General features: G+C 38.5%; 1 protein-coding gene across 1 annotated transcript; it reads left to right on the top strand.

Annotated features, from left to right (window-relative positions):
- Positions 1-17469: 17469 nt before the first annotated feature.
- Positions 17470-24911, top strand: Oosp4a (oocyte secreted protein family member 4A). The gene is made up of 4 exons (XM_047516490.1): positions 17470-17536; positions 18841-19019; positions 22858-22955; positions 24779-24911. Exons 1-4 carry the CDS (start codon positions 17470-17472, stop codon positions 24909-24911), a joined length of 477 nt encoding a protein of 158 aa, XP_047372446.1.
- The last annotated feature ends 1326 nt before the right edge of the window (positions 24912-26237 follow it).

Genomic DNA, 26237 nt, shown 5'->3' with positions numbered 1-26237 from the left:
AGGCAGAGATTGTGAGACTTGCTGAGCCTCAACTCTAGAATTTATGCATCATTACAATCACATTCTGTTGGCCCAGGTGAGTCAGAACAGCCCAGATTCAAGGGGCTGGAGAAATTAGTCTTGCCTGCGTGTGGTAGGAGTAGTAAAGTCTTAGTGCAAAGGGACTTACCTACTTGGAAGAATATGTAGATATGAGCCATCTATTACACAGGGTACAAAGACCTAGGAATAATTTATATAATTATAAAATCTCAAATCTGTTAATGGACATTTAAAAAATTGTAAGTACTGCATTGCCCCCCTTTTTTTAATTTAGACATTTTATTTAAGCCTTTAAAATGTTGACTCAGTTTTAAACAAAACTTGTCACAACATTTAAAATTGAAAACCCCAGGGATCCTTATCAAAGCGGATCCTCAGTTTGCCCTGTGGTGGTGCAGGTGGACCAGGGTCCTACAGGTCTATGTTTACAAATGATCATGAAAAAAAATGTGGAATAAGGATACCTATAGAACATTTCTGTGTAATTCTCTGAAAGAGATACTGATGACCACTATACATGCAAGTGATCCATCACACTCCCTTCCAGGTAGGGAGACTGGATGCTGTCACTGGTCAGTAAGCTCTAAGCTGAAGTGCTGTGAGGCTCTTCTGGATAAAACAGGAGTGAGCATAGGAAGGTACAACTTTCATTTGCTTGGGTTCCTGAGAGACTCTGTGGAGCAGAGTCCCTTGCTCACTTGTGTTGATATATACCATAAATATATGTCAAGCAACTGAAATTTTGTTTAACATACATCCTATCCAGACTAACATATTCCTTTAATAACATTTGTGTGCCCCAAACAGAGGATTAACCACATGTAGATGATTGGGAGTCAGAAATAGCTTCTCCATTGGTCCTACCTAACCAATCTTCAAAAAGTTCTTACTCTGGCTGGGTTGCTAGCTTTCTTTGTTGTTGACAATATTTTTCATGCTAAACAGGAAAATATCTTCATAACTTATGCCTTGACTATGAGAAATCATTCACTAAATTTTAGTGGATATTTTTGTAACAATGTGTTGCAGTAGTCGAGTATAAACTTTGGAGTTACATTAAACAAATACCCAGCTTTTGAAAGCATTGTTAATCTGCAATTAGAGATTTCTCTATTTCTGGGTTATCATATGCTTTGTAGGATCTCAGTTTTTGAAGGCAAACTATAAAAGTCCAAAAAACATTGAATTGTCTGAAGTGGTACACAATTATAACGCTATTTCAAACTTTTTTGTTTACAGCTATTGCTTTGCCATTTTCATTAAAACAGTTTTTGAATAGTTCCTAAGATTTTGATTTTTAGTATCTTTTTGTCAATAAAGTGATAATGCATTGAGAAGACAACAATGACTGAGTTAGGCCTACATTATGTGTATCTGTTCTTCACGTTCACTTCAATAATTCCACAAAGATTTGATTTCGATGTGCACAGGGACATTGACCAGACTGATGGGTGATTGGGTAACTGATGGAGTCAGTGCAGTAGCAGACTTATGTAACATTAGTCCCTTAACAATTTGCCCCCACCACATGAGACAAATACTTAGTCTGAATATTAAGACACAGCAAATGGAAAGAGTGCTTACAATACAGACTATGATAGTCCTTATTAGTCATCTCACTTTCTTTCAAAAGTGATATGCCTGTAGTTTTATGTTTGATGTAGAATCATGATGAATTTCAACATGCTTTCCTACTTGATAAACACCTACTGCTGTAAGAGAATGAAGCAGAGGAATTATAGGCTGCAGAGCTGGTATCTATACACTTGGAGGTTGCAGTGTAACCTACTTTTGAAAAAAATATTTCAACACTTGAAATATTGCTTATTGAAAAATTTATAAACATTTATTAATGATACTATAAATAATGTTACTGCTATGCTTGAATCATTAAAATACTTTAATGGGTTCTGGGGTTGAAAATCGAGGTCCTCGACTCATATGCTCCTACCTTGAGGAGCCTGAATGACTATTATGAGTTTCCTATCAGTAATACCTCATGAATTTTTTCTTTCCTTGTAGGAATAGTAGAGCACATAATTTTATTCCTCCCAATGAAGTAAAGAAATGAAACTATAAATTGTAAATGGAGAGGTTACCATACTAACCCTGGTACTTTGGATGTCTGAAGACTGTTATCTATTGGAGGTTGGACTAAATGCCTATGGATATCATTTTTTGCCTACTTAAAAATTAGTTTTTAAGAGCTTTCTCTGTGGTCCACATTTAAGAACTTTTCTTGTGGGAGAGAAAAGGAGATTTTAAAACTGGTATATATACACAATGGAATATTAGTGTTAAAGAAGAATAAAATTATGGCATTTACTGGTAAATGGATGGAGTTGGAGCATATCATGCTAAGTTAAATAAGCCAATCCCAAAAAACCAAAGGCCAAATGTTTGATAAGTGGATCCTGATAATAATGGGGGGGGGGAGGAGAGAAGGGAAGAATGGAGGAAAGATGGATTGCATAGATGGAAATGAGGGCAGGGGAGAGGGAGGGGGAAGGAAAGATGGTGGACTGAGACATTACCCTATGCACATGTATGATTACACAAATGGTGTGACTCTACATCATGTACAACCACAGAAATGAAAAGTTGTACTCCATTTGTGTACAATGAATCAAAATACATTCTGCTGTCATGTATAACTAAAAATTGTACTGTAGGCATTTATTAAAGTTTTGCAATTTTTAATAGCTATTTTTCTTCTTTGAAAAAAGCTGAAGTTCTGACTTACATGGTGTTGTAGACTAAAATGTGCTACATTTCATTGTATACTTCTGAGTAGCTACTGCACTATGATACAGTTCTTATTAGTGCCCATATTGCTTCCTTTTGGTGATGTAACAAGATAGTCAAAGTTTTATCTGTAGCTGGCTGAGAGGAGAGTAGACTTATTTTCTCTACTTCTGTCTTTTCTATGTTCTTTCCTCTTTCTACCCCATTTCTCTACTTTGTGATAATAATTTCAAGCCAGTCTAAAAAAGATTCTTCTATCTTGCTCATAAGAAGTTGAAATGTAAAGCAGAGAGTTTGTTAGTTTTGAACCAAAAGTAAATTTCCATTTTCCAAAAATTCTTTACTGATAAAGCAGTAGATTAACTAGTGGCATTTGAAAAATCTTGTAAGAAATCATGTGCTCTTAGAGGAGTTTTCTTGAAATTATTTACTCTTTCTATGGATTATGAATCAATGGATGAAAGTTACAAGGGAGTCATAATCACACTGTATTCTTCTGGTAAAGCTGTTGAAATCAGAGATTAGCCCCCTGAATAAGTAAATCACTTCAGATCTTTGCCCCTCCTTGACTTAACCAATCAGGGAGATCAGGGAGGGGTCCCTGCCTTAGTTTCCATGATGCAAGAGACTGTGGGGTGAGGACGATTCCAGCTGAGACCAGCAAAATCCCCACAAGCATGTGGAGAGACACTTCTTCTCATTAATGGGTGGAAGACTGCATCTTATGAGGAGGCTGAACAGAAATTCCATACATATGCTTCAAAAGCTGATCCTTCTTGGGTAATGGCAAGCAGATATGCTGTCCCACTACTATGTTGCTCCATTGCCCCGCCTCTGTTTTCCCTGTTTCTACTTCCCCTCTTTCCCTTTCTATAAACCACTAAGGGACTTCGCTGACAATATGGAGTATTCCTATCCCTGAATGTGAGGCTTTTCATTTCAATTTGTAAAGAAATACTCTTAATTCTCCTCTGAGGAAAAATGAAAATAGAACTGATTTCTACTAATCTGTTGGAATTGCCATAACTCCTCATATCAGCATCTGTCCCCTACATGTAAAGTGTGTGTTCTCCCTACCTCAACCCTTTCCACCTAATTGTTAGATTTATGGTGATGGAAATTTTAGAAAACTAAGAACTAAAGAGAATTCCAACCAAATAAAAGAAAAGCAAAAACAAGTGTTTTACAAAGAGGTATTTTAAGGGAAAATCCTCCTTGCAGTACCTACCTGACAATCTCTCCATGTTGTCACATATTTATAGGCCAAAGGATGACGCACCAATCACAGTGTGCAAAATCAATTTAAAACACAAGAGACTGCTCATCAGAGGCCAAATGATAAATCACAGATTTATAAATAACATGACATAGTAGATGTAAAGATATTTGCTAAATGTTACAAAATGAAAAAGTTTGCTTTATTAGCGTGTCCAGAATCTTGAAAAACAGGATTCCCCCCCCCATTCATGTTGCAAGCAATACACCTACCCAAAGATACCCAGATTTCCATTTATAAATGTACACTATGTGGGCCGCCTCGAATGTGCCCCAAGATCAAGCAGGAGGTGGATTCCTCGTGCAGGGTCTGTTGGCCCCCAGTGGCGCACTTGGGCGCTGGACCCCCGCCGGGCAATGGGCACCGGCCTAGCGCACAGAACTTCTCCCCGCGGCGGGCCAGGGGGCTCCCCCGCAGAACTACCCCGACTCTGAGTCACTCTGCCCTGCGCTCCCTGCTGGACTCCATGCCCATCCGGAACCCAACCCTCCACCCTCCTGCCCGACCAGAGGCAGCCCCGGGGCCCACCGCTCCGCTGCTAGGAGCTGGTGCCACCCGGCTCCTGCCTGCCAGAGGGGAAGAAGGTCGCGGCCCCGGAAAAGGACTGCCACTCACACTTGTGATTCTGCCGGCTGCCGCAAAACGTATAGAGTTCTCTCCTCAAGGCTGCCTGCGAACCTGCAGAAACCCACCCCGGGGCCCGAGGGCTGCGGGTGGAAATTTGCGCGCTCTGAAGAAGTGACCAGGCACAACCGCAGACGCACAGGGCACCGCCAGTCCCAGTGCCGGAAGCGCCTTTTCCAGGTCGGCCCACCGGGCCTCACACATGAAGAGGCACTTTTAAATCCCAAACATTGGATATGACCCACACTGCCAGAAGGGAATTCAGTTTTTCTCTTTCTTTCCCTAACCTTTTACACCATTTTCCCATGGGGAAGGAGCCCAGCTGGCAAGCCCTACAGTCATGGTCAAGTTCCCAAGAGTCGTCTCCTGAACGAACGGATAATCGACAGAAAGGAGGAATGCAAAAGACAAATCAAGGAACAGATGGGGTCTGTGACCAGATCTTCTGTCATTCCAATTCTACATACAACCTGAACATGCCTGGACTTACCAAATGCCAAGGGGGCGACTGGAAGTTTGGATATCAGGGTGTAAATGAGATCGGAGAGTTGGGGGTGTGGGAAGGAAAGACCAGAAATCTCTTGATTTGTGTTTCCATGCAATATTGAGCATAAAGATGACCTTGTATTCTCTTTGCCTTCTTTTTTTTTTTTTTTTTTTTCATGTAGTAATATGTTCTTTTTTTTTTTAATTTTTTTTACGTTTACATAGGGTAATGATGTTTATTTTATTTTTCCCCTCCCCCCCACCCCTCCCACCCCTCTTTTCCCTCTACACAGTCCTTCTTTCCTTCATTCTTACCGCTCTCCTTAGCCTAACTCTAAACCTAACCCTAAACCTAATGCTAGCCCCTCCCACCCCCCATTATATGTCCTCATCCGCTCATCAGCCAGATCATTCGTCCTTTAGTTTTTTGAGATTGGCTTATCTCACTTAGCATGATATTCTCCAATTTCGACTATTTGCCTACAAATGCCATAATTTTATCATTCTTCATTGTGGAGTAATATTCCATTGTATAAATATGCCACAGTTTCTTTATCCATTCATCAACTGAAGGGCATCTAGGTTGGTTCCACAATCTGGCTATGGTGAATTGAGCAGCAATGAACATTGATGTGGCTGTATCTCTGTAGTATGCTGATTTTAAGTCCTTTGGGTATAGGACAAGGAGTGGGATAGCTGGGTCAAATGGTGTTTCCATTCCAAGCTTTCTGAGGAATCTCCACACTGCTTTCCAGAGTGGCTGCACTAATTTGCAACCCCACCAGCAATGTATGAGTGTTCCTTTTTCACCACATCCTCGCCAACACCTATTGTTGCTTGTATTCTTGATAATCGCCATTCTAATTGGGGTGAGATGAAATCTTAGGGTAGTTTTGATTTGCATTTCCCTTATTACTAGGGATGTTGAACATTTTTTCATATATCTGTTGATTACTTGTACATCTTCTTCTGTGAAGTGTCTGTTCATTTCCTTAGCCCATTTGTTGATTGGGTTATTTGTATTCTTCGTGTAGAGTTTTTTGAGTTCTTTATAGATTCTGGAAATTAGCGCTCTATCTGAGGTATGGTTGGCAAAGATATTCTCCCACTCTGTAGGCTCTCTCTTCGCATTTCTGATAGTTTCCTTTGCTGAGAGAAAGCTTTTTAGTTTGAATCTATCCCAGTTGTTGATTCTTGCTTTTATTTCTTGTGCTATGGGAGTCCTGTTAAGGAAGTCTGATCCTAAGTCAACAAGTTGAAGATTTGGACCTACTTTTTCTTCTATAAGATGCAGGGTCTCTGGTCTGATTCCGAGGTCCTTGATCCATTTTGAGTTGAGTTTTGTGTAGGGTGAGAGATAGGGGTTTAATTTCATTCTATTGCATATGGTTTTCCAGTTTTCCCAGCACCATTTGTTGAAGAGGCTATCTTTTCTCCATTGCATATTTTTGGCCCCTTTGTCTAGTATGAGAAAATTGTATTTATTTGGGTTTGTGTCCATGTCCTCTATTCTGTACCATTGATCTACCTGTCTATTTTGGTACCAATACCATGCCGTTTTTGTTACTATTGCTTTGTAGTAGAGTTGAAGATCTGGTATTGCAATACCCCCTGCTTCGCTCTTGCTACTGAGGATTGCTTTAGCTATTCTAGGTTTTTTATTCTTCCAGATGAATTTCATAATTGCTTGCTCTATTTCTGCAAGGTACATCATTGGGATTTTAATTGGAATTGCATTGAATCTGTATAGCACTTTAGGTAGTATAGCCATTTTGATGATATTAATTCTGCCTATCCAGGAACATGGGAGATCTTTCCATCTTCTAAGGTTTTCTTGAATTTCTTTCTTTAGTGTTCTGTAGTTCTCATTGTAGAGGTCTTTCACCTCTTTTGTGAGATTGATTCCCAAGTATTTTATTTTTTTCGATGCTATTGTGAATGGGGTAGTTTTCCTAATTTCTCTTTCTGAAGATTCATCACTTATGTATAAAAATGCATTGGATTTATGAGCATTGATCTTGTAACCTGCTACTTTACTGAATTCACTTATGAGTTCTAAAAGTTTTCTGGTGGAATTTCCAGGTTCCTCTAAATATATAATCATGTCATCAGCGAACAGGGATAGTTTGAGTTCTTCTTTTCCTATTCGTATCCCTTTAATTTCTTTGGTTTGTCTGATTGCTCTGGCTAGAGTCTCAAGGACGATGTTGAATAGAAGTGGTGAAAGAGGGCATCCCTGCCTTGTTCCAGTTTTTAGGGGGAACGCTTTCAGTTTTTCACCATTTAGAATGATATTAGCCATGGGCTTAGCGTAGATTGCCTTTATAATGTTTAGGAATGTTCCCACTACCCCAATTTTTTCTAGTGTTTTGAGCATGAAGGGATGCTGTATTTTATCAAATGCTTTTTCTGCATCTATTGAAATAATCATGTGATTCTTAACTTTAAGTCTGTTGATATGGTGAATGACATTTATTGATTTCCGAATGTTGAACCAACCTTGCATCCCTGGGATAAAACCCACTTGATCGTGGTGCACTATCTTTTTAATATATATTTGTATGCGATTTGCTAAGATTTTGTTGAGAATTTTTGCATTGATGTTCATTAAGGATATTGGTCTGAAATTTTCTTTCCTCGATGTGTCTCTGTCTGGTTTAGGTATCAGGGTGATATTGGCTTCATAGAACGAGTTTGGTAGGATTCCCTCCTCTTCTATTTCATGGAATAGTTTGAGGAGTATTGGAATGAGCTCTTCTTTAAATGTTTTGTAGAACTCGGCTGAGAACCCATCTGGTCCTGGACTTTTCTTTGTTGGTAGGCTTTTGATGACCTCTTCTATTTCATTGCTTGAAATTGGTTTATTTAAGTTGTGTATGTCCTCCTCGTTCAGTTTAGGTAGTTCATATGTCTCTAGAAATTTGTTGATGTCTTCGAGGTTTTCTGTTTTGTTGGAGTATAGATTTTCGAAATAGCTTCTAATTATGTTTTGTATTTCACTCGTGTCTGTTGTGATGTTTCCTTGTTCATTCCGAATTTTAGTAATTTGAGTTTTCTCCCTCTTTCTCTTTGTTAGTGTGGCTAAGAGTTTATCAATTTTATTTATTTTTTCAAAGAACCAACTATTTATTTTGTTAATTTTTCCGATTGTTTCTTTTGTTTCGATTTCGTTGATTTCGGCTCTGATTTTAACTATTTCCTGTCTTCTACTACTTTTGGTATTGGTGTGCTCTTCTTTTTCTAGTGCTTTGAGCTGTAGTGTTAAGTCGTTTATTTGTTGATTTCTACTTCTTTTTTTGAATGCACCCCATGAAATAAATCTTCCTCTAAGTACTGCTTTCATAGTGTCCCAGAGATTTTGATATGATGTGTCTTTGTTCTCGTTTACTTCTAAGAATTTTTTTATTTCCCTCCTGATGTCTTCTGTTATCCATTCATCATATAATAGTGTATTATTTAATCTCCAGGTATTGGAGAAGTTTCTGTTTTTTATTCTGTCATTTATTTCTAATTTCAATCCATTATGATCTGATAGAGTACAAGGTAGTATCTCTATCTTCTTGTATTTGCTAACAGTAGCTTTGTGGCATAAAATATGGTCTATTTTAGAGAAGGATCCATGTGCTGCTGAGAAGAAAGTGTATTCGTTCTTTGTTGGATGGTATATTCTATATATGTCTGTTAAGTCTAAATTGCTGATTGTATTGTTGAGATCTATAGTTTCTTTATTCAATTTTTGTTTGGACGATCTATCCAGTGGTGAGAGAGGTGTGTTAAAATTGCCTAGTATTATTGTGTTGTGGTCTATTTGATTTCTGGAATTGAGAAGGATTTGTTTGACGTACGTGGATGAGCCAATGTTCGGGGCATAGATATTTATGATTGTTATGTCTTGCCTTCTAAAAGCCATTATTATGATGTTAGAAGAAGAGGAAGAAATTCAGGTATAGAAAATGTGTTTTAATATCCTGTGGATGGTACTTGGTGAATCTTGGTTCTAAAGGTACCAAATGAGGAAGCCAGAGTTCTCAAACTGCTGCATACTTTGACAAGGAAAATCTATTTTTGTCTTCTGATCTACATGTATGACCTTTGTCAGGTAAATACACCTGGCTTACTTCTTTTACATTTTTATGCAGAGTCTGTTATGTGCCATGGTTTCAGATGTGCAATAATTTGTACAGTGTTTTATTCCCAAGTATGCCTTAATCAGAACAAATGTGTTTCTTTTTCTCTGTAGTTCTTTGACTTAATAAATATGTAATATAAACCTAAGCAAACTTCTATTTTGCATATTTGTAAACTACAAAGTAAAAAAATGAATATCTTGTGGAATTTGTATTTGGCATACTCAAGGTGAGAATTAAGTTTTAAATAAACCTATATTTTATCTGAAAAATTATATCTTATGAAACATATTTATGAAAACACCCCAAAATGTATAGTATTAGAAAACTGTTATCTAGCACCTTAAAATATATCAGGGTAAGAACTTAACAATTTATGTTTATCTTAAACATTCTAATAATGCATTTAGTTGGAAAATAATTTATCATTGTTTGGCACTGTTCTGAGTGGTTTACCTGAGTTTACACTTCAATATGTACACAACTTGCTGAGTAAACAGGTATCAAACTGGTCAATTAGGACGACAGGCCACATTTAATGGTTTATTTTCAAGAAGAAAAAAGTGGTGCTGGCTCCCTAGCAGTTGAAGAGGGTAGAAGGGGAAAGCTACTGAGTCAAAGTGGACAAAAGTGTTTCAGCCAAGGTCACTGATAAGGAGGCCTCTGAACGGAGACACTTGGACTAGGATTGCAGATATGCAAACAATAAAGACTTGTCTTGGGAAGGCAGCAGGAATCACAGAGCCATAGTATTCAGCTGTGATCCTTTAGGACCCTGGACTTGAATGAACTGGACATTGAGGGACTAGGAACATAACCATTAATCTGTCAGAGGAATCGCAAACTAGTGTCATGCTCAGTGACACCCCAAGGAGAATGAGCTCGAAGGTCATAAGTCCAAATATTACCAAGCCAGGAAAAGATGTTCTAGAGAACTGGGAGTCCTACCTAAGACTAATAATAAACTGTTCTATCCTGCTAGTTTCATTAGGTAGCAGGACCATCTTAAGGAAAATGTTGAACTGGAGACCTCAAATTGGTAGTCATTATATCTGAGGTCCTTGTAGGCAAAACCCATGATCTATACCAGTGGAGTAAATGGAGAAGGTAAGTTTCTCCCAGATCTTGCTTTTTAAATGAGCATCCTGATCTGCCATTGATTTGAGTCTGTGGGGGAACAGAAGGTCTTTGCAGGATTTCTCAAGGAGATTGATATGTAAATAAATATAAAAGAGGCATTACAATTGAAGGAAAAGGATGCACAGCCTGATAAAACATGGGGAAAATGAGAACCACCCTTTAGGGAAATAGCTGTGAAGTCCCAGAATACTCCCCTGAGATGTATAGTGTAGGATAGGGTCATCTTATTTCGTCTCCTTAGCTACTTCAACTGACTCTTTAATTGTCCACTAAAATGCTCAACCATACTGGAGACTTGGGGTGATGTGGAGCATGGAGAGTCCATAATATGGCCCTTGATGGGGTCTACTGTGTGGCCTAGTCTGCAAAAACCATTATCAGATGCAATGATTTCAGGGACCCCAAAGAGGGAACAGATATGTTCTTGTAGGACCTAGACAGTGTGGCCCCCAATCAGTGGAGCATATAAAGATATTTAGGTCAAACCCTGAAAAAGTGTCAGCTGCAGCCAGGATCCAACTGAATAGTCTAGATGGGATGATGGGATGAGAGGCCCAGTGTGATCTGTTTGCTAAGAACATCCTGCTTGTTGGTGGAGAGCATTGTCCCTGGGTAGTACCTTCAGTCTCATCCAGAAGTTGGTGGGCAGGACTGTTTTTCCATGCTGTTTTAGCATCTTCTAGTGACAGTAGCAGTCTATGTACATAGACTCTGTCTAGGATGGTATCTGAATTTTCATGGGCCATCCTCTTGCAAATCCAGGAGGCGATGGGCCACATATATCTGTTTGTTCTGAGATAAAACATAATTCAGGGTCTGAATTTAGCTGACTATCAAGTCTGCTCCTTGGTTGTGTTCCCCTTTTCTACGAATGTCCATGTTGGTAACAAAAAGCTTCTTAGCAGTAAAGTTGATTTTTTATCCAGCTGTCTGATCTCCAGAGAGACTTATTTTATATGCCATTCTGAGTCTTGCTACTAATCTGACCAAACAATGAGGCCGTTTGGTAGGGCAGCTAGGAAAGCCATCCATACTGCATAAAGCCTTGCATTGTGCCATGTCCTTTTACCATGTCCACTAAAGGACACAGGATTTGGCCTCAACCTGGTCCATTCCTGTAGAAATTATTTGGAGGTGTCATCAGTGAACCAGGCCCATGCATGATCTGTGAGTTTTCTTTGCCCGGGTCCTTATTTGGTTTGTGGAGATAGGAACTTCTTTAGTGATATACCCAGGAGACAAAGGGTCACTCATGGGACATCTTCATGGAGCTGTAAGACCTCAGCTTGTCTATATTTTGTCTGTTCCTATGTGTAACACTTCCAGTTCACTACACAGGATTCCTAAATAACTTGGCGATTTGAGGTCTCTGTATGGATAGCAAGATTAAGATTTCTCGTTAGATGCTTAGTGTCTACTAAGGCTGCTAAGTAGGTCAGTATATGTCTACTAAATATTTAAGAAGAAATAATTCTCTGAGAGGATTAGTAAAGAGATAATAATCTCCACTTCATTTTGTGAAGCTAGAATAATCTTGGTAACAAAATCTAAAAGGGACAATAAGAAAATAGCCAGTTAGCATTCTTGCTGACATACACAGAAGTAAAAGTTCTAAACAGTATGTTGGAAAAACCAAGTCCAGCTATTCAGAAATATAAGGATGACTAGTTGGGTTTGTATCAGTCATGAAATTTGCAATTAATATTAGAAAAGTATCAAAGTATTTTACCAGCTTATCAGATGAATGGATGATATCATCATCTCAGGAGATGCAGAAAAATTTTGACATTTCTGAGTCAATGATGATATAGGAACAAAATATTAATTTGGTGAAGTTTAAGTCAAATATTCTATAACTTTTCCACTGAGATCAGGAATAAAGCAGGGTATTCACTGTTACCATCTTACTTCACTCTGTTGGAGGTTCTGGGTAGAGTGTATGGTAACATAAAGGTACAAATAATAAATAGTTATCTAGAAAGAAATAATATTGTCTTTGTTCACAGATGAATAATGATATGTATGTAAAATACAGAGAATCTAGAAAAATAAGTATTGTTACTGATATAAAAAAACAACTGCAATTCATTGTACCACCAAAAATAAGAAAAAAAATACAAATGCATTGAAGTATTAACTATGAAAAGTCTAAGGAAATACACAAGAACATTAAAGAGAAGATCATAAAACATTACTCTTATTTATTAAAAAACATAAATAAATGAAGAGTTTTATGACCATAGACTGAAGACCCATTTATTATAGATAGATTCTAAAACTAATCAAATCACATTTTCTTTTTTTTATTATTGAAACTTTGGAAAATTATTAAAAATTATGGAAATGGTGGATGAAAAAGCTCTAGAGCTATACTGTACAACATTGTGCTTATAGTCAGTGACACTGTACCATAGTCTCAAAATTTTGTTAAGAAGGTAAAAATAAAACAAGGAAAAATATGAGCAAGTGTAAATTTTAAAATTATGAAATGACATTTGGCCAAATATCCTCAAAAAAATCTTCAGAGAAAATGTAAAAGAAGAATTTACTGTACCAGATATCAAAACACACCATAAATTTTTTACCAAGATAGCGTGACACAGGTAAAAGATAGACAAAAAAACATCTGAAAACTGCAAAAGACAGCTGAAAGAAATGAAAGACCCAAATAAATATAAAATATATCTCGTGCTCAGCATGTGGATTCTTTATCTTACTATGATGGCAATAGTCAAACCAATCTACATGTTGAGTGCATCTCTATCAAAATCCCAACTGCCGTTGTTTATTTATTTATTTAATAAGTAGAAAAGCTGACCCCAAAACACACGTGGAAATCCAAAATAATCCAAAACAATCTTGAAAAAGGATACGGTTGGGTGACTCATAACTCTCCACTTCACAATATACTGCAAAACAACAGTAATGGAAGCAGTAAATGACTGGTGTAAGGATAAAAATATAGACCAATGGATTAGACATGAGAGTCTAAAAACTAAACCTGTACATCTGTGATCAACTGATTTTTGCCAGGGTGCCAAGTTTAATAGGTGGGAGACAAATTGTCTCTTCAATAAATGGCGCTGGGGCAACCGAACAGCCACAAGGAAAAGAAAAATGTGGAACTCCTACCTCTTACCATATAAAAAAAGTACCTAAAAATGTAGGACCACCTAAGAGGTGGAACTATGTGACTTGGGGGAAAACTTTCATGACCTTGGATTTGGTAGTCAGTTTTTAGACATGGCATTGAAAGCCCAAGCAATTCAAGGAAAAAATAGACAAATGGACTTGATAAAAATTAAAACCTGTGTACAAAAGAACAACATCAATGGAGTGAAAAGATAATCTACAGAATGGGAAAAATATTTGTGAACACTGTATCTGCAAAGTGTCTAGTCTCCAGAGTATTTCAAGATCGTGTACAACTCAATAACAAAAAGATAATCAAAAATGGGAAAAAGAAGTTGAGTGAGACATTTCTCCACAGATTTGCAAATGACCAACAAGCACCTGGAAAGATGCGCTTCCATCGATAGGGAAATGCACATAAAAACCACCATGAGACCGTCACTTTGCAGCCACAGGACTGGCAAGGAGAAGTAACAAGTGTTGTCTGGGAGGTGGAGAAACTGGACCTTCCTACGTGGCTGGAAGGGGTGAGGTGGCGGTTCCACCACCAGCTCGTCGCCTCAGGACTAAAATTAAAGCCCAGTCATGTGCCTTACTGTCAGGGAGGTGAGGCTGGTTGGGCCTCTACTGACTTACCTTCACAGGTCTCTCCCCACTTTGCTCCTGTGGATTAGGTCCCCAAGACAACCCTGCCTATCAGGAGGAGCAGACGTGTCCTGTGGCAGCCTACGGAATCATTCAACTAAGGCAGTCACGTCCTCCTGTGGGAGCCAGGGTCGTCTCCTCCTCTCGATTCTGTGAGGATTGTGACTTATATCACCTGGCAGCCCACTTTCTCCCTAAGCGCAGCTCCCCTTGGCTGTATGTGACAGGAGGCATCACCCCGACTATAATGCATGTACTAATGAGTTGCTGTGGAGCTGATCTGTTCCATGTCGGGTGTTTGGCTCTCATCGTAGCCCTGGCTGGGGAATCTCTCTCCCTCAGCAGCGGGGTGAAGAGGAGGCAATTAAAATATAGACATACACCCTGCCCAACCGAAAACAGATATTCAAACAAATACTGTACAGAAAGATTCTTGGTAGCACTGTTCACACACCTCAAAAAAATTCCATCAAATGAAAGAATCTGCACACAAAAGGTTACAAATGATTCAAGTTTTACACAATGTTCAGTATCAGTAAATTCATAGGAACAGAAAGGTGAATGGTTTCCAGGGGTCAGGAGAAGGGAGGACTGGGGAATTGCTTAATTGGTACAGGTTCGCCTTGTGGGAGGGGGTGGGTAATGAAAATATTTTGGCAATACAGAGGTATCGTTGAGAACAGGGTGATATCTGTGCAGCTAACTGTCTCAATCACCCGGATGCAGGCAATACAGGACAAACAGGACTGACAAACAGGAGTCAGATATTTGACTGAGGAATGTGCGGTTGCCTGGAAACCTTATCTATCAAGAACAGGGGGGCCTAACCCCGACTCATCTCCTGCATAGTTCATCCCTTTTCTCCTCCCTTCTTCCTCTAGGACCATTCAGTTCTCATGGGACCCAATGAGAATCAAATAGATTGACAGGACCCAACTAGAGGAGGACTAATGTTCAGCTGTTCAAATGTTAACCAATAATGTACAGGTCTTTGTGTGTGAATGCTTGGAAATTTCTTAAATAGAGGGCCTTCTTGCCCCTCAGGGCCGCTCCCCACTCAACCATTGCAATGGTCTGAGAGGCTGGTTGCGGTCCAGGCTCGAGCTTTCTTTAAATAAAACCTCGTTGTGTGTCTTGCATTACCACATGTGCACTTTGACTCTCTGGGGATCAGTCGATATTGGGGACCAGTCGATATCGGACCCTAACAGTATGAATGCACATGTGTGGATTGTATATTTAAAGTGGTTAATTTTAAGCAAAGTTAACCTCTATAAAATTTTTCAGTGGTTACTTTAACAGGGGAAGAAAGTATGCAAGTTATTAGAATTAGAGATTTCAGAATTATGAACTATTATGTTGTTAACTATTTATTTATTTATTTGTTTGGTTCCAGGGATTGAACTCAGGGCCACTTGACCACTGAGCCACATCCCCAGTCCTTTTTTGTAATTTATTTAGAGACAGGGTCTCACTGAGTTGCTTAGGGCCTCGCTAAGTTGCTGAGGCTGACTTTGAACTCATAATCCTACTACCTCAACCTCCTGAGCTGCTGGGATTACAGGCATGCACCACTGTGCCCAGCTTGTTGTTAATCATTTAAAACAACATGTTCACCTCTTGAATTAAGAAAATAGGAAAGTATAGTCAAATAAAATTGGCTGATTACAGTCCTCGACCTTCACAAATATATTAAGCAGCAGACACTGTAAAACACTATTGATTTTTAAAGAATATGCAGTGTAAATACTAGAAAGGACATTACCTTGAGGTTTCTGATGCTCAGAGATGGAACTCTTTGCTGGTTCTGTGTCATGTGAGCTCACAGTCCTGGAGATTGGTGTAGCTGGATTTGACACCATTCACCAACAATTACCCTGCACTCGGAGCTGATGCAGGCTATGTGACATGCCATGTAATGTCTCAAGGCAAACCACTAAGCTTTTGGTTTTGAGATGGAGCTTTTTAGAGGTTGATTTCTTCCACAATTTGGAGCTGGGTAGCATTGTTACTCTTGTCTATTATCTCTTTCTTAGGAATTTTCATTACTAGGTTTAATTGTCCAAAAATACTCTTAGAGACTCTTTCTTCAGCACTCTGCATCTGTACACAGTCATAATAAATGCCTTTGGGGGAAAGAAAAATCCGAAAGTCGGATTTTCCTAACCCTTTAGACCATGCTGTGTTGGTGTGCTTATCTGAACCAGGATCTCCTGGAGGTGATTAATGATGGTTGGCCCAGGCTCGCTGGATCTGAATCATTGGTTTGGAGGTGGGGAAATTGTTTTTTTTTCTCCTGTTCTTTTTTCACAAAATCCCTTAGTGAATATGATGTACAGTATTTTCATTCAACTTGCAAAGGGTTCTTTGGTATTAATGGTTAAGAATAAATAATGGTCAGGCAATGGGTATTGGGCCCCAATTGAGTTCTTATTCAAAGGCAGAGACCACACCTGGAGGATAACTGGCAGAATATTAATGGCACCATCAAGGCCTATTAAAGGTAAAAGACTATGAGACTCACCTGTGGGAACATGCCAGCCAACTCCTTCATTCCAGGGAGGTGGGAAGATGGAAGTTGGGATTGAACCCCAACAGGACTTCCTGGAATGACTGAAACTCAGGCTAAGGTTCACAAGCCACAGCCCTGATACTTTTTCAATGCCTGTTTCACACAGATTTTGATCAATGCTCATACCCCAAATCCACGTATCTGCATTGCAGGAGTTCTGTCTTCGCTCACCTAAATAAATGCCACCTCATTTACTCTTGACTTCCGTTTTCTGTCCATGGATTTTATTCTTCAAACTTGTGAGACAAAAACCCAGAAGGAAATTGGCCAAGTGGGGACTAATCTAGTCTCATCTCAAAACTCCGGTTTCATTACTACTTGGATTCTCCCTCACCTTGCAAATCCTTGCTTTAATCCCCCCATAGACATACATCAAACGTGTAAGACAATTTCAGACACCGAAGCTTTTCCAGAGCTGTGTGCTTGGGAAAGACACCGTAGTAGGTGATACACCAGGAATCCTTTTTTTTTATATTCTCTTCCCTGATTTTCTGATTCATAATTGTAATTTTGGCTCCCAGGAGGAGAGGCCAAGACTATGTTAAGGGCTACTTAATGTCCTCCAGAATGGTAAATCATCACTCACAGCTGAGGAGGTGAGAGGTTTATAAACCCTGTAGAGGTCACTCACCTTGGTTTCTTGCTTGTTGCGAAACGTGGGGCTGAGGTTTGAGGTGATGATGAAGATCTCAGGCGTGCTAGGGGGGCTCCTCATGCTTTTTGTGTCCATTAATGCTCTTGCTGATTGTAAGTAACAGAGGAAATTCTACAGGTGGCAATTTTAAGCAGTGGGGGTGCTTTTAAAGCATACTGTTGACTTTTGGGGTTTGTTTTTTGTATAACCTGGTGATCAGTTGCTAAAACTAATCACTGCCAGGTTGCAGTAAGCTAGGGTTTTGTGCTTCCTTTTGAATCTATCCAATAAGCTAATCTCAAGAGGTTCTTCTCCACACTTGTAAAATATTTCCAAGTTCATAATTTCTTTTGTCTAGAGACTGGCTGGTCACTGTGAAGAATATGAAATACTTACATTGTCTGGAAAAATCAAGAGAGACTTCCGGGTCTCCTGGAGAGGAAGTTGCTTAGGTCTGCATGTGCTAGTCATGTGGTGGGAAGTTTGGCCAGACAGTAGTTAGCTGTTTTCAGTCGTAAATGATTCCTTTTGAGAGTTGAGACTCTGAATAGATTTTGCAAAGGTTTTAATTCTGCTATGCCACTTAGCAGCTATGTGGTACCAAGTTTATTCATCTGTAAGTATGGGATAATAACTCGAACTCATAGAAATATAATTAAATAAGACTAAAACCAAAATTTGCTAGCAAACGTAAAGGTTATTGAGGTAATTGAAATATTATTTATTTTAGAATTCTTTGTTCAACTTGGGATTTATTTTAATTTCTTTTTTTATTTTGTATGTGGGATGAAACCCAGGGCTCTCTACCATTGGGCTATATCTGTAGTGCTTTTTATTTTGTGATAGAGTATCTCTAAGTTCCCCAGGCTGGCCTCAAACTTGTGATCCTCCTGCCTCAGCCTTCCCAATTGTTGGATTACTGGCATGTATCTTTGAATCTGGATATTTTAGAACTCTTTGGTTTCACCTTGTTATCAGGCAGACAATATTAGCAGGCTCAAACATTTTAGCTTAAAATAAAATTTTAAATGGGAGCACATGATAAATTTTTTCACTTGCGTGCAACCAACGATAAAAACTTCCCTTTCCTATTTCAGATCCAGATCTGTTATACTGGGAAATAGTTCAAAAACATAGTCATGAGACCTATTGGTAAAATTTGAATGCTTTCTAAAAAACTGGGTGGGAGGATCTTTGGCTGAGAACTTCTCAGAGAATAATTCACAACTGAAGGAAGTGAATTACAGAGCTTAAGTATTTGACCCAACATTTCACAAAGGGCGAATACTCAAAGAGGGATAAAATATTTTCACTCTGTAGTTGGGAATTCAACTAAATGGACAGGCTGAAAATTTCCCAAGCTGATGTTGGGGGACACACGTGTTATATGATTTTCCCCTTGTTGTTCTTCCGACAGTGTCCGTCACCTGTTCCACCTCCTGGCTCCTGGTCAGAGTTAGGCGAGCGCCTATAGTGCACGATCTGCTGCCTCAGCCGGACGAGCTCTCCCTAGGCTACGGCTGCCCGGTGACCATAACGGAGCCGGACTTCTTTGAGTTCCTGTATCTTCTAACTTTTTGTGGTATCAGGGTTCACGTAAGAGCAGTTATTTTTCAAAATATCTGGATATCTTTATTGGACCAATGTAACAGAGTTATTAAGACTCTATCTGAAGAAAATCATCATCATCAGGCTCAGTTATCACTGAAAAATGTCTCAGGGCATAAATCACACTGCGCAGTCTGAAGGCACTCGGCAGAGTCAATATTCCTTAAATGGAATTATTTTAGGCTTTGTTTCTTGCCAAAATGCAGTATCTTTAAAAGGCTTTCTTTTCAGTAAATAATTTCTAAACGACATCCAATACTTAATGATTATAATTATAAAGCACACAAAAAATGAATATCTTCCTAGTCTCTCACTCCCCCAGCCCCCCTTTCTCCCATCTCCCTCCCCCTTCCCTCCCCCCTCCCATTCCCCCCTCCCTTTCCCCCTCCCCCTATTCCTCTTCCTCTACTTTATTGGTCTATCTTCCACTCATTTATTTGTTTATTTTTGATTGATGCTTTATAGATATACTTAAAGATGGAATTCACTGTGGTATATTTATACATGCACACAACATAATTTTGTTAAAATTCATTCTACATTCCCTCCCCTTTCCTGTCCCTCCTCCTTCCCTCTTGAGCTAAGAGCAATTATTATTTCAACAAATAACATATTCTTCAATTGTTTTAGGGTCACAAACTACTGGCTAAAACTAAACTATTGAAACCTAATTGTCAGGTGATTTTTTTTTTCCCTCTCTCTAGATTTAGATTCTGTTCCCTGTAGAAGAGAGATACAGAATTTGTGATTTTAAAAACTATGCATTCTTTTACCTCTTCTTTTACCTCTGCTAGAGTGATTTTATATTCTGTGATAAAACCTACTTTTTGTGTAATCATACATGTAAATCGGATAATGATGTTTGTTGTATTCTGTTATTTTTCCTTCCCCCCATGCCTCCCACCCTTCTTTTTCCTCTATACAATCCATCCTTCCTCCATTCTTGCCCCCCTCCCACCCCTCCATTGTATATCATCATCCACTTATCAGAGAGATCATTCGGCCTGTGGTTTTGGGGATTGGCTTATCTCACTTAGCATGATATTCTCCAACTGCATCCATTTACCTGCAAATTCCATAATTTTATTCTTCTTTATGACTGAGTAACATTCCATTGTGTATACATACCACAGTTTCTTTATCCATTCATCAATTGAAGGGCATCTAGGTTGGTTCCACAATCTAGCTATTGTGAATTGAGCAGCTATGACATGTACAACCAGAGAAACAACAGTTGTACCCCATTTGTGTACAATGAATCAAAATAAATAAATTATATAAAAAAAGAACACAAGCAATAATAAATGTTGGCATGAATGTGGGGGAAAAAGGCACACCCATTCGCTGGTGGAGTTGCAAATTGGTGCAACCACTCTGGAAAGCACTATGGAGATTCCTCAGAAAATTTGGAATGGACCCACCATTTGACCCAGCTATCCCACTCCTCAGTTTATACCCAAAGAACTTAAAATCAGCATACTACAGTGATGCAGCCACATCAATGTTCATAGCAGGTCAATTCACAATTGCTAGATTGTGGAACCAACCGAGATACCCTTCAACTGATGAATGGATAAAGAAACTGTGGTATATATACACAGTGGAATATTACTCAGCCATAAAGAAGAATAAAATTATGGAATCTGCTGGTAAATGAATGCAGTTGGAAAATATCATGCTAAGTGAAATAGGCCAAGTCCAAAAAACCAAAGGCCGGATGTTTTCTCTGATAAGTGGATGACGATATATAATGAGGAGGGCATGGCGGGGGGAAGAGATTAATGAGGGAATTTTGGATGGTGTAGAGGAAAATGGGGTGGGAGAGGGTGGGGTTCAGAAAGACAGTAGAATGAAACAGACAGTATTACCCTATGTATATGTGTGATTACATGAATGGTGTGACTCTACATTGGGCACAACCATAGAAATGAAAAGTTGTACCCCATTTGTGTACAGTGAATCAAATGCAGTCTGTAAAAGTTTAAAAAAATTTTAATTAAAAGAGAGAACCTACCTTGAAGGAAACATTGACTTTGGAACAGTCCTTCAATCCCTTCTTCTTTTGCTATTGTTGACCTAAAATTTAAACGGACACAGGGTATATCAGGTTATATTTCCCCTGTATTCATGACAGGACTCGATCTTTCCTGAAATGAGAAAACTAACTTTTCTCCTTTATGCTAACTTATTGTTGTGATTGGGAATGACAGTTTGGTTTTCCCGTTTGGAACCAGACCTGCACCACTCCCCGTACAAGTTTTGGGGGGACTGATTCTATTCCTGGCTTCAGGTGCCTGGCCCCCTCGTTTCTTAGCTTCTCTAACTTAGCACCTAAAACAGCACCCAGCACATGGCAAGTGCTCAACTCAGCACACGGCAGACTGTGCAAATGCAAATGTTGGTTAGTTAAATGGAGGAACTCAAATGTTTGGGAGATAAATGAAGAGTTCATGCCAATTCTTACTTCAGAAAACCATGTCAGGTCACGTGGAACCTTTCCAGGGTGCTTGCTGGGACATCTTGGAAAAGACTCGCTCTTTTTCATTGATACCACAGATAGGCAATTTTTAAGCAGGTAGGTGGTGAGGTTTCCAGCTGCCACCTACGAAAGGACAAAAAATGAAAACACCTGAAAAGATGGAAATTCAGAAAAAGGAAAAGATATGAAGTTGTTGGAGTAGGAGGAGGAACAGGTTATTTGATGATATGATTTGTATTCTATTATCCTCCTATTTATTGCATCAGTTTACTCCAGGACTCACACATTCCTGTTTGTGAGAACTCCAAATTAAAATGAACTTCCTTAATATCTAATAAATACTGTCCTGTCTAATGCTCAATGCCAAAAGTTTTTAACACATTTTATTTACTTTTGGATTATCTGAGGTACCAGCAAGCACTCTTGAATACCATAGTTCCTACATACTAACTGGAATGTTTAAAGATGAATCATGTGCAAATATTGACTATATCCGAATGCATGGAAGAGTTGAGTGTGTAATTTTTGATAGTTGTCTTATGTTTTCCAATTCTAAAATGTAAGCTAAACTGTAGCATGTAATTAGATGCATACTAATTATTTTTCACTCATTGGAATTTATCCCTCTGAAGGTAAATAAATGGGCAAAGTTCTTATATCAATTGTTCTTAGAAATATTTGTGTTAACACACTCAACATAAATAAGAACAGTTATTTGTAATAGAGAACTATCATAAATAATGACTTAGGTCTAAAGTTGGTAGCTATTGCCAATGGTCAAATCCAGCCAACTTCTGTTGTTTTTATATTAAGTTTTAATGGAACAAAGTCACTTTCATTTAGTTATTACATATGACTGCTTTCATGCTACAAAGGGGAAGAATGGGTATAGTGATGTACAATATGGTCTGCAAAGACTATATTTTTAACCCCATTTCAGAAAAAATTTGCCAACTCCTGGTTTATATTATCTCCATTTTGAAAATAGGCAAGATGTAACCTTCTCTGAAGTTTTCAAATATTCAGCCAAAAGTCACACTCAGTAACTTAGGTCTGTCTCAGTTAGACTCTGATTCATAAAAGGTGATGAGCAAATTAGTCTATGCAGACTCACTGTCAAAAAAATACAAAGTCCTTTAGTCTATGCCAGGAACTAGTAACATGTACTACAAACATATTTTGTCACACTTTTTCTGTTCTATTTTATCTTGTACTTATATATACTTTATATCATGAGCTAAAAATGATTGCCTTGTTTTTCATATACTGCATTTTAAAAATTGAATTTGAAACCATTCAGATGAGATATAATTAAGAAAACTGAAGTTATATCCTTTATACCTTTAGGAATTCCCATTAGCAACTCTCATTGAAAGTTCAATCACATATGATTCGGTGCGTTTAGATTTCACTGGCCACATCCCAGTATCATGCTACATTCAAAGGTAAGTGTAACCACTGAGATTAAGGCTATCTGATCTTGTCTTTGGCTGCCAGGGTCTGATTAGAGTAAAATTGTTGCACAGTATGCTGAAGTTGAGCATTGGACCTGATTTGATCTATAGAGTTCTGGTTAGTTAAGTGAGTAGATCTTAAAAAAAAAAAAAAAATCATTGTTCATTGATTCTGTCAATGAACAGATGAGAAACTCAGTTGGTATATGGCTGTTGAAAACTATAGTCGACAAAGAGATGATACCAGAAGGGTTCTGTTAAACTTTCTATTTCTGGAATGTTCCTTCTCTCTACCCACAGCCTCATACCACCCCCTCTCCATGGCTAATATAAAATCTCTCTTTCTTTTTTCTTTCTTTTTTAACCAGGGGTTGAACCAAGAGGTGCTTTACCACTAAGACACATCCACAAGTCCTTTTTATTTTTTATTGAGACAGGGCCTCACTAAGTTGCTGGAGGCTGGCTTTGAACTTAAGATCCTCCTGCCTCAGCCTCCTGAGCTGCTGGGATTACAGGCGTGCACTACTGAATCTGACTATTCAAGCTCTTAACTTCTTGTAAAAACAGTACTAACTATCTGCAGAAGTGGGGCTGAGTCGAGAGATTAAAATAGCAGAGTATTTCTCCAAAAATTTAAAGCTAGCCCTGAGTCAGTCTTCGGCAACTTTTTCGTGGGTTACACAATTTAAGATCTTCTACTGACAAAATTCTCTTCCTCTTTGAAAAACTCTTCTGCAATAAGACAGTGAAGAATCTATTGGTGCAGGCAGAGGCAATTCTGTTTGTGATCAAGTCCTTGGGTGGACTGTTGATGAGACCCAATTGTTCTCTTTACACATGGAATTTTGATTTCAACTTATTTTATGGAACAGTCTGACCGCTGAGGAGACACAGGATTAAATGACTATTTTTATCTTATAGTCACTGACTTCATTTGTGCTATATGAAATCCTATTTTCTTCTTCTTTTTTTTTTTTTTTTTGTGGTGCTGGGGATTGAACCCAGGGCCTTGTGCTTACAAGGCAAGCACGCTACCAACTGAGCTATATCCCCAGCCCCTATTTTCTTATTCTTTAACAACATCGTTGCTCCTTCTCATAGTGAACATAATTGAGTTGAGTTCATATTTTCAGTGTTCTATCAGATTTGCTTTTCCTTTAAGATTTCCAAGTCTGGACACAAATGATTTGGAGGAGAAAGTTCAGTGTAATCTAAGAGTACATTTCTCCTCGCTTCCTGGAAAAATGGCCAGAACTCTGGTACTTGTGGGGAAATTATTTAGTCATATAACAACATGTCTCCCACCCTGCCCACCCCCCAACTGTCCCCTTCTTGTCTTACATCTCTCATCGGCATGTTTGCTCCTTAAGCAGACTGTTGCTTGGGAGTAAGATGGTCTCTACCTCTAGGCACCTAAGATGTTGATTTTAAACATGGTTTAAATCAACTGTGGGCTTCCTTAAGGAAGCCATCATAGACCAAGAATTCAAAGCTGTGTGTCTTTAATAGTTCTTTGTGGGGTGAGAGGAGTGCAGATGACAGAGCTTATGAAGAATTTTTGGTACTTGAAAACTCTATGAAATCAGCTTCGGGAACCGATATTAATTTCTTGGGTAATGAAAAGTTGTATTCAATATTGTAAAATTTTTTCTTGTACCTACGAAACAACAAATTCCCATTTGATTTGGCATTCTCCTGCAACACAAAGAGATCTGCTAATTTTGTGTCTATCCCTATACCTCAATCCTTCCCTACCTCCAAAAGTTTAATATAAACATAGCTCAAAATTTATGTATTTTTTTTCTTTTGTTCAGAACATTTCCAATAAATTTTGTGATGAAAAGACGTGATAATAGTCGTGAAGTCAGAAGACCAGTGGGACAGAAATTGTCCTTGTCATGTGAAGTTGAAGACTTGGAAATCCTTCCTAGAGTGTTACCTAGGTGACAGTATTTTTAAATTAGTACCATAAATGTCTGCGTTTGTGAAAATAGGTAAAGTTCTGTAAAGTGATGAAAGGTACACCATACTTTGTATACCAAGTACTTAGGAGATTGTAGTTCAGGATTGTTAAAATCGTGTACTCTTATAGTTAGGAGGTCTATGCTTCATCAACATTTCTCATTCTTTCAGGCAAACATAGATTTACAATTGCAACCTCAAGAGCTATATTATATCATCAATCTACCCCCCCCCAAAATCTGTCATCTATAACATAAATATGGAATAGGATTGTGAATTTCCATGAAGATGGTAATTGATATATTTGCTAACTCTTAATCAGCTTTTTGTTCTAGAAGGGCAGAATTTTATTTTTTTCCAGTGTATCAACTGACCCCCAATTTCAAATTTGAGTTACTGTGGTCATGTAAAGTTTATAAACATTGATTAACTGAGCATTTATTAAATAATATCATGTGCTCTCTCTGTCCCTCATCATATATATAAAACTTAATCTATATACGAGTGTGTGTGTGTGTGTGTGTGTGTATGTATCATATAGTTGATCTATTAGGAACCTCTATACTGTTTGTGTGTGTGTGTGTGTGTGTGTGTGTCTGTCTGTCTGTGTGTCTATGTCTACATATGTATTTAAATATAAACTGTTATACTTGAATCATCAGAATATTGTACTGGCTTCTGGGGTTTCAAATTGACTTCTCCCCTGTGAGCCCTTGAGCAGACTCAGTGGGTCTTAGGTTACATCAGAGTTTCTTATCAGTACTATGTGACTGTTTCTTTTCCTTCCTTTTCAGGGACAGTTTTCCCTTGTTGGATTATAAAAACCACATTCCCTCCCATTAAAAGTAGGAATTCAGCTGTAATTGCTGGACTGTGAAGTGACCTAACCATGGTGCTCAGGCTGCCTGAGAATCTTGCTGCCTCTGACAAGTTGGATGCGTGCCGGTGGATACCATCTCTTACCATTTTTGACATGATCCTTTTAAATGACACACTTACTACACTGTCCATATTTATGAAGTCTTCAGGTGGGAAAAATGGCCTTCCTGGTTTTAAAATTTGCAACAAAGATGATTTTAAAGAAATAAAGTTTTGCGATTCTTAATGGTTATTTCTATTTTGTGAAGAAAGCTGAAGTCCTGAGTCACAGGGCATTTTCAAGTGTGAGGCAACTGCCTTTTATGAACAGGTTTGCTCATCATCGGTTCTAGGTGGTAACCGAATAGTTAACGTACTATATTCTTATTTTACAGTTAATCCCCATTTCACTTCCTTCTGATGGTACGAGTAAAATAAAATGAAATCAGAATT

This window comes from Sciurus carolinensis, chromosome 11 (genome assembly GCF_902686445.1).
Source record: "Sciurus carolinensis chromosome 11, mSciCar1.2, whole genome shotgun sequence".
Classification (NCBI taxonomy): domain Eukaryota; kingdom Metazoa; phylum Chordata; class Mammalia; order Rodentia; family Sciuridae; genus Sciurus; species Sciurus carolinensis.
Note: the sequence above shows the minus strand (reverse complement) of the source record. Positions and strands in the feature narration are given on the sequence as shown.

What these genes read in the sequence shown, in the direction of transcription:
- Oosp4a (XM_047516490.1), top strand. Translation starts at nt 17,470, where the DNA reads ATGAAGATCTCAGGCGTGCTAGGGGGGCTCCTCATGCTTTTTGTGTCC. An exon ending in CATTAATGCTCTTGCTGATT is followed by an intron (nt 17,537 to 18,840) that starts GTAAGTAACAGA and finishes TTCTTCCGACAG; the next exon opens with TGTCCGTCACCTGTTCCACC. An exon ending in GTATCATGCTACATTCAAAG is followed by an intron (nt 22,956 to 24,778) that starts GTAAGTGTAACC and finishes TCTTTTGTTCAG; the next exon opens with AACATTTCCAATAAATTTTG.